Source organism: Bos taurus, chromosome 8 (genome assembly GCF_002263795.3).
Source record: "Bos taurus isolate L1 Dominette 01449 registration number 42190680 breed Hereford chromosome 8, ARS-UCD2.0, whole genome shotgun sequence".
Classification (NCBI taxonomy): Eukaryota; Metazoa; Chordata; class Mammalia; order Artiodactyla; family Bovidae; genus Bos; species Bos taurus.
Genome location: NC_037335.1, coordinates 82,115,284 through 82,132,686, shown reverse-complemented (window position 1 = coordinate 82,132,686; position 17,403 = coordinate 82,115,284). Strand labels below are relative to the sequence as shown.

The following is a 17,403-nucleotide window of genomic DNA, read 5'->3' as shown; positions in this document are numbered from 1 at the left end:
AATCCCATCTGGGAATTTGTCCTTGCATTGTGACCACAGGTGGTTCATCAGAGTGTTGCTCAGAACTCCACTCAGAAGGTGCTTTCCTTTACCACGACGACCCTGGATGACATCCTCAAGTCCTTCTCTGATGTCAGCGTCATCCGAGTGGCCAGCGGCTATTTACTGATGGTAACAAAACAGTCAGTTCACTTCTTCAGGGGAGGAGGGGGTTGGTTTTGTTTTTCAGTTTCTACCTCTTCATGACTGCCCCTGCTTTTTAACTGCTCTTAACACACACGTGCATCCAAGACAGTGAGAGCTCAGCTTCATAACGGTTTAAAAAGTGGTCATGTAAAGCATTTAGTACCATTTGCGGTTGCCCATCTTTGACTTGTACCATTTCGTGTGATGTCTGTAATGTAAATTTTCGTTGTTGTTGGGATGTAATAAGTTCTACCTTTTGATTTGGGGTGATGGGTGGGGGAAAACATTAGAATCTCTACACATTCTAATGTTTGGCTTTTGTTTTGTGTCTCCCCCTCCCTCTCCCCACCCTCCGATCCCCCGTCATTCCCTCACCTCCCCCGCCCCTGCCCCAACTGTTCTGCTCGCAGCTTGCCTATGCCTGTTTAACCATGCTGCGCTGGGACTGCTCCAGGTCCCAGGGTGCCGTGGGGCTGGCTGGCGTCCTGTTGGTTGCGCTGTCAGTGGCTGCAGGATTGGGCCTGTGCTCGCTGATCGGGATTTCCTTTAACGCTGCAACAACTCAGGTACCAAAGGAGCCATCCATCCGCTGTTGTTGACAAACGCCCCTCTCCAGGCTTGGCCTAGTCGGCCTCCTGTGTGTCCGTGTCACCTCAAGGGTCTTCCAGTCCTTTTTCGCTTGGATGCCCCATTCCTCAGAGAGTGCTGTCTCTCAATGGACCACTTGACAGTGGGCAGGTCCGAATGGGCTTGTTGATTAGTCAGAGATGCCTCATTTATTAGTAGAATTTATATCATGCATTCGAGCAGTGGGTCTTAATCTTGAATGTGCATTAGCATCACCTGGAGGGCTTGTGCAACCTAATTGCTGGGCCCCATCGCCAGAGTTTCTAATGCAGCCCATCTAGGGTGGGGGCAGCTAGCCAGCTCCTATCAGTGCTGGTCTAGGGCTCACGCTCTGAGAACCACTGCTTTAAATGAGTTAGATTCTGTTTCATTTATAACTTAAAAAAATTATTATACATGGAACTTAGGAATGTACAAGATCTACTGTGAGCTACAACTTCTACATATGGGGATTTAACTATCAGATAAAAGTAGATTTTTCACATGAGTTCATGAAAGCTGTCCATTGGGCAACTGTTAGGGGTGCTGGTGGCAATGTTTTAAATAGCTTTAGGATTCCCAGAGTTGGCCCTCATTTGTCTAATGTCACTGTGCTGTGTTTCCACTGCAGGTTTTGCCGTTTCTCGCTCTTGGTGTTGGTGTGGATGATGTCTTTCTTCTGGCGCATGCATTTAGTGAAACGGGACAGAATAAAAGAATTCCTTTTGAGGTAATACAAAAACAAAAGAAGAAAGTGTTGAGGAAAGCAGAAATCCCTCTGTGTTCCTTGAGTGTTTGTCCTTTCCCTTTTCTCAGTCTGGCCCAGTAACTATTTTAGTCCCAAGTCAGAAGATACATTACTGCCTGTAAATAAGTAAGTTATAAGAATCTTAGGACACTTGTTCCAGTACGCACATTTGTCTTTTTGAGTTTTTTGGTCACCTTATTCTCATTTCTCCTTGCCCCTTTTTAATCATATTAAAAATTTACTTAAATCATTATCTTGCAGCGTTGTGCTTTGGGTAGAAATGACCATGAACAACATGTGCCTATAGATAGGTTTTCAGTGTTGGTGTTAGAGAGAAAGGCAGAAATGTCCCCTCACATAAGCATTGTAAAATACTAGTTCTCTTGTTTTGCCACTTATTTTGAATTGTTAATTGTTCAGACAACATGTGGTCTGAGGCCCCACCTTGCAGCTCCCAGCACTGTGGTTTCTCTTTCTCAGGACAGGACCGGGGAGTGCCTCAAGCGCACGGGAGCCAGTGTGGCCCTCACCTCCATCAGCAACGTCACAGCCTTCTTCATGGCCGCGTTGATCCCAATTCCCGCTCTGCGGGCGTTCTCCCTGCAGGTGCGTCTCCAGGGACCGGGTCTGTGAGCACTGCTCACAGTGAGCCTCCCACGTCTCCTTTTCTCCACTGATGTGCTTACGGTTCTACCACCATGAAGTAAAGAAGCAGGCCAGTGTTTGGGGCTCTGTCTTCCGGGGTGGATGCTTCTTTAAACAGTGATGCTGGCACTCCCTGTGAGACAAAGTTCTAGGGTTCTTTCTTTTCCTTTCAAGCCCTGTAGCTCCAAAGCCCTGAGGCCTGGGCATCCTCATAACCTACTGCCTTAGGGATGCGCCCTTTTCTTTAGAGTTAAACAAAATGGTACCAGGCCACTCTGTGGGATGCCTAGAAACCCCTGCTCCAGATGAACAGGAGCCCTTGGATTGGTCCCTGGTGCGGCCAGTTCTTAATCACCCCTGCTTCTAAATTCTGTGCTCGACTGCCCTCCCCTGCTGGCCACCCTCTCTTGATTTCCCTGAATGAAAGTGGAGAAAGTATTAGTCACTAAGACGTGTTTTACTCTTTGTGACCCTGTGGACTGTAGCCCGCCAGCTCCTCTGTCCATGGGATTCTCCAAGCAAGAAAACTGGAGTGAGTAGCCATGCTTTCTTCCAGGAGATCTTCCTGACCCAGGGATTGAACCCGGGTCTCCTCCTCCATTGTGGGCAGATTCTTTACCTTCTGAGCCACCAGGAAAGCCCTGATTTCCCTAAAGCAACCCCCAACACAAAGCCACTGCACAAAGCAGACTCACTGACATGGGATGAGGTTGCAGTATAGCCCAGGCTAGGCAAGAACCTAAAACTGATCATGAGATACTTCAGCAGGTGAGGAGATACTGGCCAGTCTCTGCCTGGGGGAGTTCCTTGGTCCCTTGTTTGCTACCTTTCCTTCCTTGGATAACCCCACAGTCTCTCCTGGTCCCTCTTCTCTTTCCTTTTGGTTCCCTACGCCATTCTTAAGCTGCCCCAAAAAACTCAGAATTCCTCTCCCTTTCTTATGCAAGTTTGTCCCTCTTTGTTCTGCTCCTTCCAAACCAGGCCCTTTCACACCTAGAGGCCTCTGAGATATTGTGCCAAGGAGCCAGCTGAGTTGTAAGAATGAAGAGTTCCCTCAACTGGGGATGCAGCTATAGTATGGGCATTGCTCTTCAGCTGCTTGAAACTCATGGGACATCCTGAAATTGGTCAACACAGCAGATAAAGAAGGCTACTTGACCAGTTTGTGACATGGTCTTCCTCAAGGATATTATTGAGGTTTTGTGAATTAAATTCAAATTTCAAAGCTTCAACTGTTGTCCCAGAAAGATTAAAGAAACAGTGACTTTCCTTTCTCTCTGTGTCTTACAATGCAGTAGTAACTCATGAGATGGCCAGGTTTTTAAAAGAAACATTTTATTGCCACTTTTTAAACTTTTGTTAACATCCATCCAGCTTTATTCATGCTGCTTTGCTCCTTTTAATGACCAAAAGGTTCTAAGGATTGTGACCAGGAGAAGAAATTGACAAATCATAGATTAGGTTTATATTTATATTTTTATTAACACACTCAGCTCTTTTTTAACCTTCCAATGTGAATCTTTTTTCACTAATCACCTATATAAGCCTAAGCAACTAGTGATCTTACTAGCTGTGGACACTACACTTGTTTAACATTTGGTGTAAAATTTTGTACCCATCACTCTGACCACCAGAACCCCCAAAAGAGAAATACTGAAAAAGGTTAAGTTTTTATTATAAATATATAAAAAATATAGAAGTAGTGAGTGAGTAAATGAACAAAGTTAAATCTGAAAGTGGGACCAGAATTCAAGGAAAATGAAAATACATCTAACTGCTCAGTAATACGAAAGGTAAATAACAGATGCCCACTAATTATTAGTATTTTTTGGTACAGCTGAAGTTGTAGGACGCCTTTTGCACAGGTGTACATGTGTGCACCACCCGTTGATAGCCTGCTCTTGTATACAGCAGATCCTGGCCCTGAGAAACTGCTCTAGAGTCTTTTAACAGTGGGCCCTCCCTCTTGCCTCTGTCCTTCTCTGCCTGCCTTTTCCCTCGCTGTTCTGGCTGCCTCACACTCCTTCTTTTCTTCTTGTCCCTCTCTCTCATTTTCTCCTGTTCTCTCTCAGTACAAACTGATGATTCATCAAGGCATACTCTCCTTTAATGATATCCTATGGTGTGGTGGTCTGAAAAGCTACATGAGTTTTCCTTACGTCTTTTAGAAAATCCAGTTCGCTAAGTTCTCCTAAGGTAAGCACCTTACTGAGATGAATTGAATGCTGTTGGTTTTGCACTTCTATTCCAGGGTACTGGAGTATCTAGAAAACTGCATCTGCAGCTTCTAGGAATCTTCATTTATTAAAAAATGGCCTCCTGTGATACTGGTTCATTCTCTGTAAAAAAAAAAAAAAAGATGGAAAATGTAAGGAAAAAAAGCATGCCATGATTTTTGCAGTAGCCATCAGACATTTTATGCTTGGTTCCCTTTAAAATGTATTGACATTTGAAATTGACCATTATATAATTTATCTTTCCTTTAGTAACCATGTTAAGTTGAAACTTTGGTTATTCATTTGTATTTGTATATTCAGGATGCTATAGGTTAAGCATATGTCTAAAGGGACATATACAAAACAGTTTTGTCCAGTAATAAACCGACATTTAGAATTTTTCCCTGTCAAGTTTTTTCAATTGTGTAACCTTGTCAAAATAAATAGATTTTTTTCCCCAAAGAAACCTCTTTGTCAGTCTTTACCATCTGTCCAAATGCCACCTCTATACCAGAAAGCAGTGGCACTGTCTATAATTCTTTGAGAACCAATGCCGTGCACCAGGGTTTTGCTGGTAACTGAATGGTATTTGTTCTTCAATGAAAACTCCCGAAACGGGATGCCTTATTGTTCCAGATGGTAAGAGGGTTTAGATGAGGGCCCCTCTAGGCAGGCCAGTTCCTCTCTGCTCTGCAAGTGTCTCAGTGGGGCTACCCATAGATGCTTTGCAGGGGAATGGGACGTTTCCTTTAGGCACAGCAATGAGAATTGATTGATGGTATAAAATCATCCCCTGAAAAGCTGGTATAAAATCAGCTTTTCGGATTTACCTAAAATTTCTTAAACTGCTCTTTGCTCTAGTGGTGACACTCCTCTTACTGAGAAATTCTTGCTGTTTGTTTTTACCATTTTGGTGCTCTTTAGAGGATATTGGAGTTCTACAACTTTCTTATCAGAAAATACCCTACTTGTATATTTAATAAGCTGTTGGACAATAAGTTGAGATGGGAGACTGCCTTGGGTTTCTTCTTTCATTGTTCCATTTCCACCACAAAGAGACCAAGCAAGATGCCCATCAAATTTCTTGGATGGATGAGGGCTGGTATCAGATACATCCCCCATCCACTGCAGAAAGCATCAGTGCTGTTCTGGCCACAACATCTAGGCCACCTGTATACATGTTCGTGTATATGAAGTTTTTTCACAGTCTCTGCTCCCATCCCGAGGAACTTCTATTCAAAATGAGATGCCCAGAGTTTCTTATTGTATTATACTCCTGATCTAAGCATGACTGTAATAAAAAGAGAAGCTGAAAGGATCCAACCCCCAAGGCTGAGGTTTCCTGGAAAACCCTTGAGAACCAGGCCCATTCTCCCCTCTGTTCTGATTGGTCAGGAATCCTACCTGTGCTACCCCCCCGCCACCCCCTCTCCCACCGGTCACCATTGTCTGTCCCCTGACACAGACACATCAAGCCTGAGTCTGAGTCCGATTTACTGGGAACCTCAGGTAGGTGGCCTTCCTCTGCACCACTGGTCTTTATTAGGTAACAGGGATGACAGCAGGGCTAATGTCGCCTCCTGGTTGCAGCAGGAATCAGATGGATGCTATGTAACTTAGCTACCTGACCTCCCATCACTCCTGCCCCTTTCTCTAACTCTTAACAGAATTTTAAACTTAGCAGTGCTTCATAGCTCCTAAACTCAGACACCACCTACTGAATTTCCTCCACACATCCTTCCTCCCTGGTTTTCCCAAAACCCTTTTTTGTAGTCTCCATCTCCCAAGAAACCTTTCTTGACCATCCTCCCCACCCCCATGTGTACCCCCAACTTCTTGTTCCCCCTCCTCTGAGCCACTCTGGAACTCTGGCCTGCTTTTATTACTACATTTATCAGCCTAAACTGTAATTTGTTTCTAGCTGTGTCTTTCCTTGAGAACGGGACTTTTGTCTTATTTATCTTTGTGTCTTCCATATCTAATATGGAGCCCTGACTTTTTAAATTATTTGCCTGTTAGATTAATCCTCTAGTCAAAATAGTGAGTTGCTTGTAACATATTATTGGACAGATCTTTAAAATACCTTATCACAGTGGCCGGTTAACATGTTTCATATATTTTGAGTTGAAGAGTTTTCAAGGCAGATTAAAAAGAGAGGGATTGGGTCATTTTTAGGAGACTCTTGGTTATTTTTTGGTTTTATAGACTGCTGCTACTAAGTCACTTCAGTTGTGTCCAACTCTGTGTGACCCCACAGACGGCAGCCCACCAGGCTCCGCCATCCCTGGGATTCTCCAGGCAAGAACACTGGAGTGGGTTGCTAGACTGGACAGAGTATTAATCATTGAAAAGCATCTCTCCAAAACTTGGGCTTGCATTTCACCTCAAGCATAAATTCAAAAATTACTATCCAAAGACATTTGCGAAGTTTTCTGATAGTGTTTCATACCACTTATAATCAAGTTTTCTTTTCTCACCCTGAGACATTTACCCAGTTTGAGATGGTTTTACAACTAAGCAGTTCTTTGAAAAACCTCGTAAGAGGTTTTATTTTTCAAGCAAATTTCTGATGATTTCTTGGTTGCTTAGCATTCCACTCACATTTTTTCATCGTGCTCCTTCTTTCCATGCCTTTGTGAATGGGAGAGACTTTCAACTGTCCTCTGTTGACTTTCCCCTATTAACAGCCCAATTGTATAATTTTTACTAGGTCAGCAGGAGACTTGCCAAAGCACTACAGAATCGAGCCCCATGTTTATTCTAGGTTATGGAGTGACTTTTGAATCTGTACTTATTTATTCTGCGTGCTAGAGTCACACACAGGAATTTCTGCTTAACTCTCCTTGACCTTTTATGTTACTGTGCTCACACATACCCCCAGGCTACTCCAGAGGCTATTTGGAATGTGCCTATTAAAAACCTCAGGGGATGTGTTTGAAATTTTATTTCATGTTTTAAAGGTGACATTTTGATATACTCGATCCACTTTATATATAAAATTTCCAAGTGTAAAACCAGGGCTGCGTGAACTCTTAGGAACATTCTAGGAGGAAAATGTTTCTTTTTGTCTTAAAGTAAAATAACAAGTATTTTCTTTGTTCTGCCTTTGTCAGTTTGGTTTGGTTAGGTTGCTAGAAGATGTTAGTTTAGTTTAGTTCCTGTGTTTGTACCCCATGAACTCATGGAATTATTAGAGATGGAAAGGATCAAAATGATGAGTCCCTCCTATTACAGTCAAATGGTCTGTCAAAGTGATAAGAAATTCCAGCATCTATTTTGGGTTTAAATACCTCAGTAACAAAGTAAAAGAAGGATGTTGTTTAAAGCATCTTTATTTTTTCAAAGCAGTCCTCTGACTGGGAGGAGATGTGTTAGTGACCTCCACATTTTTTTTTTTCTCCCAGGCGGCTGTAGTAGTGGTGTTCAATTTTGCTATGGTTCTGCTGATTTTTCCTGCAATTCTCAGCATGGATTTGTATCGACGTGAGGACAGGAGATTGGATATTTTCTGCTGTTTCACAAGGTACATTTTCTGTCTTCTGTCGCCTTTATTTGTTGGGAACATAGTGGTAATGTTTAGAGAACTTTTTAGTCTGTGCACTTGGAAGGGAGTGTAGTTAACAGTGTGCTGGACACAGGGGAGATGATAGACAGAGGGTGCTTCCTCAGGGGGACGTCAGAGTCACGGTGTAGTTAACAGTGTGCTGGACACAGGGGAGATGATAGACAGAGGGTGCTTCCTCAGGGGGACGTCAGAGTCACGGTGTAGTTAACAGTGTGCTGGACACGGGAGATGATAGACAGAGGGTGCTTCCTCAGGGGGACGTCAGAGTCACGGTGTAGTTAACAGTGTGCTGGACACAGGGGAGATGATAGACAGAGGGTGCTTCCTCAGGAGGACGTCAGAGTCACGGTGTAGTTAACAGTGTGCTGGACACGGGAGATGATAGACAGAGGGTGCTTCCTCAGGGGGACGTCAGAGTCACGGTGTAGTTAACAGTGTGCTGGACACAGGGGAGATGATATACAGAGGATGCTTCCTCAGGGGGACGTCAGAGTCACGGTGTAGTTAACAGTGTGCTGGACACGGGAGATGACAGACAGAGGATGCTTCCTCAGGAGGACGTCAGAGTCATGGTGTAGTTAACAGTGTGCTGGACACAGGGGAGATGATAGACAGAGGGTGCTTCCTCAGGGGGACGTCAGAGTCACGGTGTAGTTAACAGTGTGCTGGACACGGGAGATGATAGACAGAGGGTGCTTCCTCGGGAGGACGTCTGAGTCACGGTGTAGTTAACAGTGTGCTGGACACAGGGGAGATGATAGACAGAGGGTGCTTCCTCAGGGGGACGTCAGAGTCACGGTGTAGTTAACAGTGTGCTGGACACAGGGGAGATGATAGACAGAGGGTGCTTCCTCAGGGGGACGTCAGAGTCACGGTGTAGTTAACAGTGTGCTGGACACGGGAGATGATAGACAGAGGGTGCTTCCTCAGGGGGACGTCAGAGTCACGGTGTAGTTAACAGTGTGCTGGACACAGGGGAGATGATATACAGAGGATGCTTCCTCAGGGGGACGTCAGAGTCACGGTGTAGTTAACAGTGTGCTGGACACGGGAGATGACAGACAGAGGATGCTTCCTCAGGAGGACGTCAGAGTCATGGTGTAGTTAACAGTGTGCTGGACACAGGGGAGATGATAGACAGAGGGTGCTTCCTCAGGGGGACGTCAGAGTCACGGTGTAGTTAACAGTGTGCTGGACACGGGAGATGATAGACAGAGGGTGCTTCCTCGGGAGGACGTCTGAGTCACAGTGTAGTTAACAGTGTGCTGGACACAGGGGAGATGATAGACAGAGGGTGCTTCCTCAGGGGGACGTCAGAGTCACGGTGTAGTTAACAGTGTGCTGGACACGGGAGATGATAGACAGAGGGTGCTTCCTCGGGAGGACGTCTGAGTCACGGTGTAGTTAACAGTGTGCTGGACACAGGGGAGATGATAGACAGAGGGTGCTTCCTCAGGAGGACGTCAGAGTCACGGGGTCTCTCCCCTCCCTCGAGCATCCTCAACAGCCCCGAGGTTGTGATACAGTGGTCATTGTTTATCACACACCAGTGTTGCTGATCATTGGGAGTGGGTTGTATCCCTATGGGCAGAACAATGGTTTAAAACCACTATCTGGAAAAAGTATCACCCTTTGGGTGGTTTGGTTTTTGAGTCTTTTTTTAAAGGAATTCTGCATTAAAAAGGTTCATCAGCATGTAACTTGATTTTTGTCAGCCAGATTCAGGATCAAGCATCCATTTGGCCCCCTTTGACTTACTTATGTCTCTGTCCAGATAGATAAACCAGATGATGTTTGTGGAGTTCAGTGATAACGTTTTGTTCCTAAATCAGAACTATGTAAAGTGGGTAGAATCAGTCATTGACAAAAATGAAGGCATTGTTTCCTTGTTTCAGTATCCCACTGCAATATAATTCCCCCTCTTTCAGCCCCTGTGTCAGCAGAGTGATTCAGGTTGAACCCCAGGCCTACACAGAGACTCACGATAACACCCGCTACAGCCCCCCACCCCCCTACAGCAGCCACGGCTTCGCCCATGAAACCCAGATCACCATGCAGTCCACGGTACAGCTTCGCACAGAGTACGACCCCCACACGCACGTGTACTACACCACTGCCGAGCCACGCTCCGAGATCTCTGTGCAGCCCGTCACCATGGCTCAGGACACACTCAGCTGCCAGAGCCCCGAGAGCACCAGCTCCACAAGGGACCTGCTCTCCCAGTTCTCGGACTCCAGCCTCCACTGCCTGGAGCCCCCCTGCACCAGGTGGACACTTTCATCTTTCGCTGAGAAGCACTATGCTCCTTTCCTCTTAAAACCAAAAGCCAAGGTAATTACCAAAACAGAAGACTCTATTCTTCAAAAAATAACAAAGCAGGCGCCTTTGAAATTCATTAGATTGCTTCTTCAGATGTGATACATTTCAGGCCTCCTAAGGAGTCAGCCCATTTAGAGCTGGAGGCCATTTTAATGAGCTCATCTTCTACAGGCATGAATCTATATGTGGCAAATGTTTCTTTCAAATTTGCATCAACTCCTTGCATTTTTAACATGTTATACTTTGTGAGCTTGTTTTAAAATGCATTTACCATGATTTTCTGTTTTTATTGCTCTGGAAAAACGACCCCTACATGCTATTTCCAGGCAGTATTATGGTAAGAATGAGGTATAAACCAAACAGCTCATCTTTGTCGAGAGAGGCTCGGTTATGTTCCTCTGGGTCTGATCTCGGGCCCCTTATTCTGTTGCAGGTCGTGGTGATCTTCCTTTTCCTGGGCCTGCTGGGGGTCAGCCTTTATGGGACCACCCGAGTGCGTGATGGGCTGGATCTTACAGACATTGTGCCTCGGGAAACTAGAGAATATGACTTTATTGCTGCACAGTTCAAATACTTTTCTTTCTACAACATGTATATAGTCACTCAGAAAGCAGATTACCCGAATATCCAGCACTTACTTTATGACCTTCATAAGAGTTTCAGTAATGTGAAGTATGTCATGCTGGAAGAAAATAAACAGCTTCCCAAAATGTGGCTGCACTACTTCAGAGACTGGCTCCAAGGTAAGATGCTGCTGGAGGGCACTCATCCTTTGTGAACATGCACCGTTTGGTCTTTGGTGTGTTCAATTTCCACAGGTTCTCTTTGTTCACTTTACTCAAGTGTTAGATCATAATGTAACACTGACATGTTTCATTGAGTTCTAAGGATTGCTTAAAATTCTTATATAGACTCTGGGGCAGCTCCCAAATCTGGTTTTTACCTGTAAAACAATGCAAACAATTCAAATAGCCAATTGAGAAACTTCTGTAAGAATTTATGAGTACACAGTAGGAAATGGGAAAGTAGGTTATAAAATATGGAGCTGGATGCTTCTAGTACTCTTTTTTTTTTTTTTTTTTTGAATAGTGGTTAGTTTGGTGACCAAGTGAAATTCAAATGTTGATGGAATTTCTAGGCTGACTCGCTGCCAGATCATAGCTTACTACACCAGTAGTTTGCATCATTGGAGAATATAATTTAAAATTCCATATTTTGACTATCTCTTGACTTGGCATATGAAATAAACTTAAATGCTCAATCGCATCTGATAGTATATCATAAATAATCAATTCTGCTTTAAAATGTCTTTCTTCACTTCTTACCTTGTCCTTAGAAACATTTCTAGGAAATAGTAGTAAACTGGAGAGAAAGAGGGCCTAAATTTGCTCCTAATTGTTGACTGAATATGAATGTATTCAGTAATTCTAAGAACATCTGTTCATTTATTATGTGTTGACACATGCAAAGTGGAGTGGAGAATCAAGATAATTATACACACAATTCAAGCAAAAATATTCTTACCGAAATAATTATGGCCCCAACATTTTTTGGCTTAAGTTATCCAAATGATTGTCTTAATTTCCCACTTAATTAGGCTTGTTTAAATACAGATTTAAATGCCTTTTATGGTCTTAAGTCAGTACACTTGTATGTAAAGATTAAGCAGCCAGTTTCCCTGTGATTTTGCATGAAATGGTAAACAATGTAAATTCGATTGAAAATTGTTCAATACAGATTCTAGCTTTGACTCATGTTCCCAAAATTTTGTTCTTGCGTGTATTATCACATTTGAGCTCTTTCTCAGGAAGGCAAAGAGGACTACATGACATTAACAATATTTTTTAACATGCTTATGAGATTAACTTAAATTTGTTACAGGTCTTATTTTTTACAGTAGTATGGGAGGCTGTTGTTTTTTTTTCCCCCAGATAATGAATCAAAAGAGGACCCAGAAAGTTGAGAGATTCCCTGCTTTTCATTTTTCCCCCTTTGGCCAAAGACATGCAAATAACTTGCCACAAATAACAAAGAGGTCTGCAGAGCACTGCCAGTATCTGAGCGAAGAAGGGTTATTGTGGAATTGATTCCAGTGTCTTTGGCCATTCCTTTGGATGCTCAGTATGGCATGTTAGGCGGAGCTTGGGAAGGAGGCAGCAGGGCATTGTCTCCAGGCAGTGCAGAAAGCTAACCTTTTTATAGCGTATTATAAATTATCCTCATGCTTTCATCCCTTTAAAGACCTAAAACATTTGGACTTGAGAATCTTTTTAAAAGGTGTGCTTGAATCCTGTTTTCATTGCTAAGTGAACAACACCCATCTAGACCAAGTAAGATCCATTCATGGCCCCTGATCTGGGTCCCAGCCAGACCAGATCTCTGCTTCTGACTCTGCCAAGGTCCAGCAGAGCGCTGTACACAGAAGGCCAGATACTGGGACCACCAGCTGCCTAGATGCTTTTCAGGCCTTTTGTGTAGTTGATTTGGTCTTTGAACATTTATTTCTTCCAAGGAAGTAGTTGTCCTTGAATCCGCTTTCCTTAAGAACATTTTGGGTAGTTATAAGTGATGGGACCCCCATTAGAAAACCATGTCAATCCCATAGGTCTTTAGCAACATTCCAGTGGTCTTTTTAAGGGAGGAGGGGTTTACTCATAAAAATATATAATCGAAATACAGAAGGTATCTCAAATGTCACCTTTAAACATATATGCAAATGAGGTGGCCTTAGTGATAAAACCGTATTGCACAAATGGTGTTTGTTTATATTTCACACTTCATTACACAAATAAAATTTAGATTAACATTTTCTTTTTAAGCTCTTATATCAAAGAAAAATTGGCAATAGGGATAATTAACTCAAAACTTCACACTAGAAAATAATTTCTGGTATAAAATATTTTCAATGAAAAAGTTAGCCAGAATTTCATGTTTTGCTGTAAAATAAGTGAAACATCACAGTTCTTTGCTGCAGGGCATGTGTCGGAATATGAAGCGTTAGCCAAGGGAAGAAGCAAATTCCTGTTCCTTTTTTGTGTCAAGATTCTGTAATTTGTGTGCACTTAGGCCAAAACTTATTACTTGAGTTTTTTGATAATTAGTCAGAAAATAATATACTAATTATGAAAGAACTTAGCTTTTCTATGAAGTCAGTGATTATTTCTCATTCATCCTGAAGCCCCAGTAGAGTGAATGGCGAGTAGGGGCCAGCAGCGTCAATGATGAGTTGAACTAAAATAAATAGCCAGTGGGGGGTGACCTCCCCAAATCAAATCCTTCTTTCTTTGTCTCACTCGAGGGTGTCTTCAGAGTATAAATATCCAACAACTGCACTCAGATTTTTGGGACCCCTGATTGCCACTTTGTGTCATTGATGCCCCTGTTAGCTCTGCTATCTTATTCTTGAGGCTGTGACAAATGCTTCCTGGGCACTGCAGTGCATTCAGGGCAGTTCAGAGCATCTGTGGTTCAAGCCAACTCTGGAAGAGGCTGCCTCTTCAAAGGTTAACTCCAGCACTTAGCTGCTGTGTGACTTTCCTTACGTCACTTCACCATTCTAAGCCTCAGTTTTCTCATCTGTAAAAGAATACTAGCAGGCTTAAAAACTCATGAGGTTTTAAGAATTAAATGAGAGGTAGTCAGTGTAAAATGCTTAGACAGCCCCACACTCACTATAAGCCTGAGCTGCTCCTCAGGATTAGCAGGTCAAGAGGAAAGGGTTAAAGTGCCATGGAAGCCACAAAGTGATGAAAATTCTATTACGGTGAGGAAACCAGAACAGGCCTCTTTTCTGGGGGGTTGTGGGGTAGAGGTGGTTTTTTTCTCTCCTGTTTGTTTTTTTTCAAAAACCAAAAAAAAAAAAAAAGGCTTTAGGTAATAAAATAACATCTGTTCAATACTGAGGGTTGTGTGCATGCCTCGCTATGAAAAACAGTTTGTGTGCAAGGGAAGCACAGCCGTTCCTGGTGGTCTCCCCACCCAGCGTTGCAGCCGCTCCACACTCCCCAAACAGGGCCTTCTTTCACCACGGAGCCCGCGGGCCTCATCCCCAAATTGTTCCTGTGAAAACAATGCCCACAGCAAAGGTTTAGAGAAGATCAGACAGAGAGGGACAGAGAGCGTGAGAGAGGGTCTGTGCTTTCCTCTTCCCTCAACTTCAGCCCCCATTTTGAGCACGAAAAACAGAACCAGTTCTGTGTGTTGGGGGGAGTAGGGGGCAGGTGACTTTGAGGTGACTGAAGACGCTCCCTCCGTTCCTACTGATCACGGCTAACCTGTGCGTGTGCAGCTTGTTCAAAAGATGTGGCTTCTTAGGGGCTGGGACTCTGGCGTTCTACGTGGGAGGTGATTTGGGGGTGCAGGGCAATGAAAGGGGTGAGGGTGTCAGAGGAGACTGTGTGTGAGCCAGCAGTTGCTCAGCGCCTAAGGCCGGGTCACCAGGGCCCTGTTTTCTCTTCCAACACGCTTATCTCTTTACAGCTGTAGCCAAACCGTCAGGTCTGTAATGATGGTTTTGATTACAGAGGCCAAGCGCAGCTGTGTGTGGTGGGCTGGTGGGCTCGCCCATCCCCCAAGCCCACAAAGCTCTTTCCTTCCCCCTCCCCAGCCTTGCGGTTTGTCATCTGTTCTCACAGAGCCCCCTTGTATTGGCCTGTGGCTTCCTGTTCTCAATCTGATCCAAATTTACCCTGTGAGGTATTTCCCTGCACACACGCGCACACAAGATCCATCCTCCCCCTCCTTCACACCCCCTCTTCAAGGAAGGGTGGCAAAGAGAAAGAGAACAGTCGAGAGTGAATAGGTGTTGGCTGTGATCTTTACACAACCTGGCAGCCGATCCCACAGCTTGTGTTAGCTCCACAAGTCGAACAGATGGAACAAATTGACAGAATCATGTTCACTCACCCTGGGCTGGAGAAGCAACTCAGTTGCTGTTTGAAGTTGGGGGTTTGAATGTGTTTTTCCTGCTCTGAATGGAATTTCTGGTTGTATTGAAGAACCCATGGCTTAGTCCCTAATGTATAACAAAACAGTGTTTGAGCCTAGTGTGTCTTCCTCACCCAGCTTTCTCTTGCTTTCTTATGACCTGGGGGAGAAGAGGGCGGAGTTTGGGGTCAAAACATGTGTATTTGTTTCCTAGAAATGAATATTCCCTCCCTTCTGCCTTTTGAAGCAGTGATTATCAGCATCCTGAAGTTCATTCACGAAACACGAGTATCACGTGAAATCAAGAATAAGCAGAATACAGAATGCTTGGAGTTGATGGCGAACACTCCTCTGTCCTCAGTCCACCCCATTAGGACCAGGATCAATCTGGTTAAGAGTTATAATATATTACACACATTTGCCTTTTCTAGGACTTCAGGATGCATTTGACAGTGACTGGGAAACCGGGAAAATCATGCCAAACAATTACAAAAATGGATCGGATGATGGGGTCCTTGCCTACAAACTCCTGGTACAAACCGGCAGCCGTGATAAGCCCATTGACATCAGTCAGGTACTCTCACTGCCTTACACCTTGGGAGCTTCAGAGAGAGTTGTTGAGCAGGGCTTTGGGGCTTTTTATCCCACTGGATAACTGTGTGGCTGCGGGCAAACCAGGGTGCCTCACCTTGCTCATCTGTCAAATGGGGACAAGTGTGTTACTTATCTTCAGAGCAGTTGTCAGAACAAAGTATAGTTGAGGCAGTGCAGATTCTTTCAGATGTTAGACATACTGTGTTGCATACTGTTCTCTTTTGAATTCTAGTCCTTGTTACCATGTCAGTCTTGGTTATATTCAAACTTGGAAAGGTGAGTCAGTTGGGTAGCAGAATTTGAAAGAACAGAAGTTGGGGTGATGGATGGGTTAGGAGAGATTACTAGCAGAATGGGAAGATTTGTTAGGTTTGATTCCTTTGGGTCACTGTGGCATGAGGGATAGGGGAGGACAGACAGATTGCTCTGTCATGAGTGAGGCAGACGGAAATGCAGATCTTTGGACCCTTCATGGACTCACTGTCGTGCTTACCCCCGACGAAAGAAGAGCTGTTCCTGTTTGGTAATCATATTCTCCAGCTGCATTTGCCTCTTGGCTGTGACACTTGGATTCCAGCATATCCCCTCTGATTTCTTGGGCATGCTGGTGAGGGCATTTGGACCCTTTACATTTCAGAGGAGTCCAGTCCCACTCCTGGCTTCCCCAGGTCCTCCTCCCACTGTTCTTTGTAGCTTACTTGCTTCACCTTGAGGCAGAAAACCGTCATGCTAATGATCTTCCCAGCAGCTCTGTTTATTGTCTCCCCATTTTTGCTGGCATTAAAGGTGACAGATTTACAAAGTACATTGTTCAGAGTTATTATGGAGTGTGAACTTAGTGCTTTATGGCCGCATGCAGCGTGCTGTCAGGTTTGACAAGGATGCAGGCAGAGGAGTCTGTCTGAGAGATGGCAGGGGGATGCTGGGGGCTGGGTTGGTTTTAGGGACCAGGGACACCGTGGAACAAATGTGATTGGGCCAGGCCGCCAGACATCATTTCCTCTGCCTGGGAGGGAGAAAAGCGTGCTGGGTGCACGGAGGCCGTGTGAGCTGTACTATGTAATTCCAGAGACGGCTTGAAGACATACAGTTGTTACATATCCTGTGGATTAATTGAATCCAGATCCCTGAAATTTAGTTCTCTCCCTCTCCTCCACTTTCTTCCTTTACTCTTTCCCTATTAACTTCTGTCACTGGTGTTTTTCATTTTGTTAAAGATGAAAAGTGTTGGAACCAGGTCTCCATCTGAAGTAAACAGGAAAAAATATATGCATATGTACATGTGTGTTTGTGTGTATTTGTCTCTGGATGTGTTTCACCTATACAAGGCCCGCAGACCAGCTCTAGAGGGAGCGTAGTATTTATTTGGCTTCCTCTTAGGATGTGGCACATATGCTAAATGTGACCACCTTGCTCAGACTAAAATTCCCAGAAAGACCAAGACTGTGCACCCGTCCCTTCTACTTTCTGGCGATGGACATCTTTTGAATACACAGGTCATAGGAGGCTAGTGTTAGCAAAATTTATACAGATGTTGTTTTATTTTTATAGCTCTCCTCCATTTACTGGGTGGCATTTCCTTCAGTGTTAACAGCAGA

The 17,403-nt window shown here is 44.2% G+C and overlaps 1 protein-coding gene across 5 annotated transcripts in view; it reads left to right on the top strand.

Annotated features, from left to right (window-relative positions):
- The window catches only part of PTCH1 (patched 1), a 70,437-nt gene that overhangs the window by 35,878 nt on the left and 17,156 nt on the right, over positions 1-17,403 (top strand). For 4 of the 5 annotated variants that reach the window (XM_024995742.2, XM_005210407.5, XM_010808162.4 and 1 more), the window contains 8 exons: positions 40-171; positions 597-752; positions 1,424-1,522; positions 2,021-2,146; positions 7,806-7,924; positions 9,895-10,297; positions 10,719-11,028; positions 15,643-15,785. In XM_024995742.2, coding sequence (XP_024851510.1) covers positions 40-171; positions 597-752; positions 1,424-1,522; positions 2,021-2,146; positions 7,806-7,924; positions 9,895-10,297; positions 10,719-11,028; positions 15,643-15,785 — 1,488 coding nt within the window. The remainder of the gene's footprint in view (positions 1-39; positions 172-596; positions 753-1,423; positions 1,523-2,020; positions 2,147-7,805; positions 7,925-9,894; positions 10,298-10,718; positions 11,029-15,642; positions 15,786-17,403) is intronic. The other variant, XM_005210406.5, reaches the window with a different exon arrangement.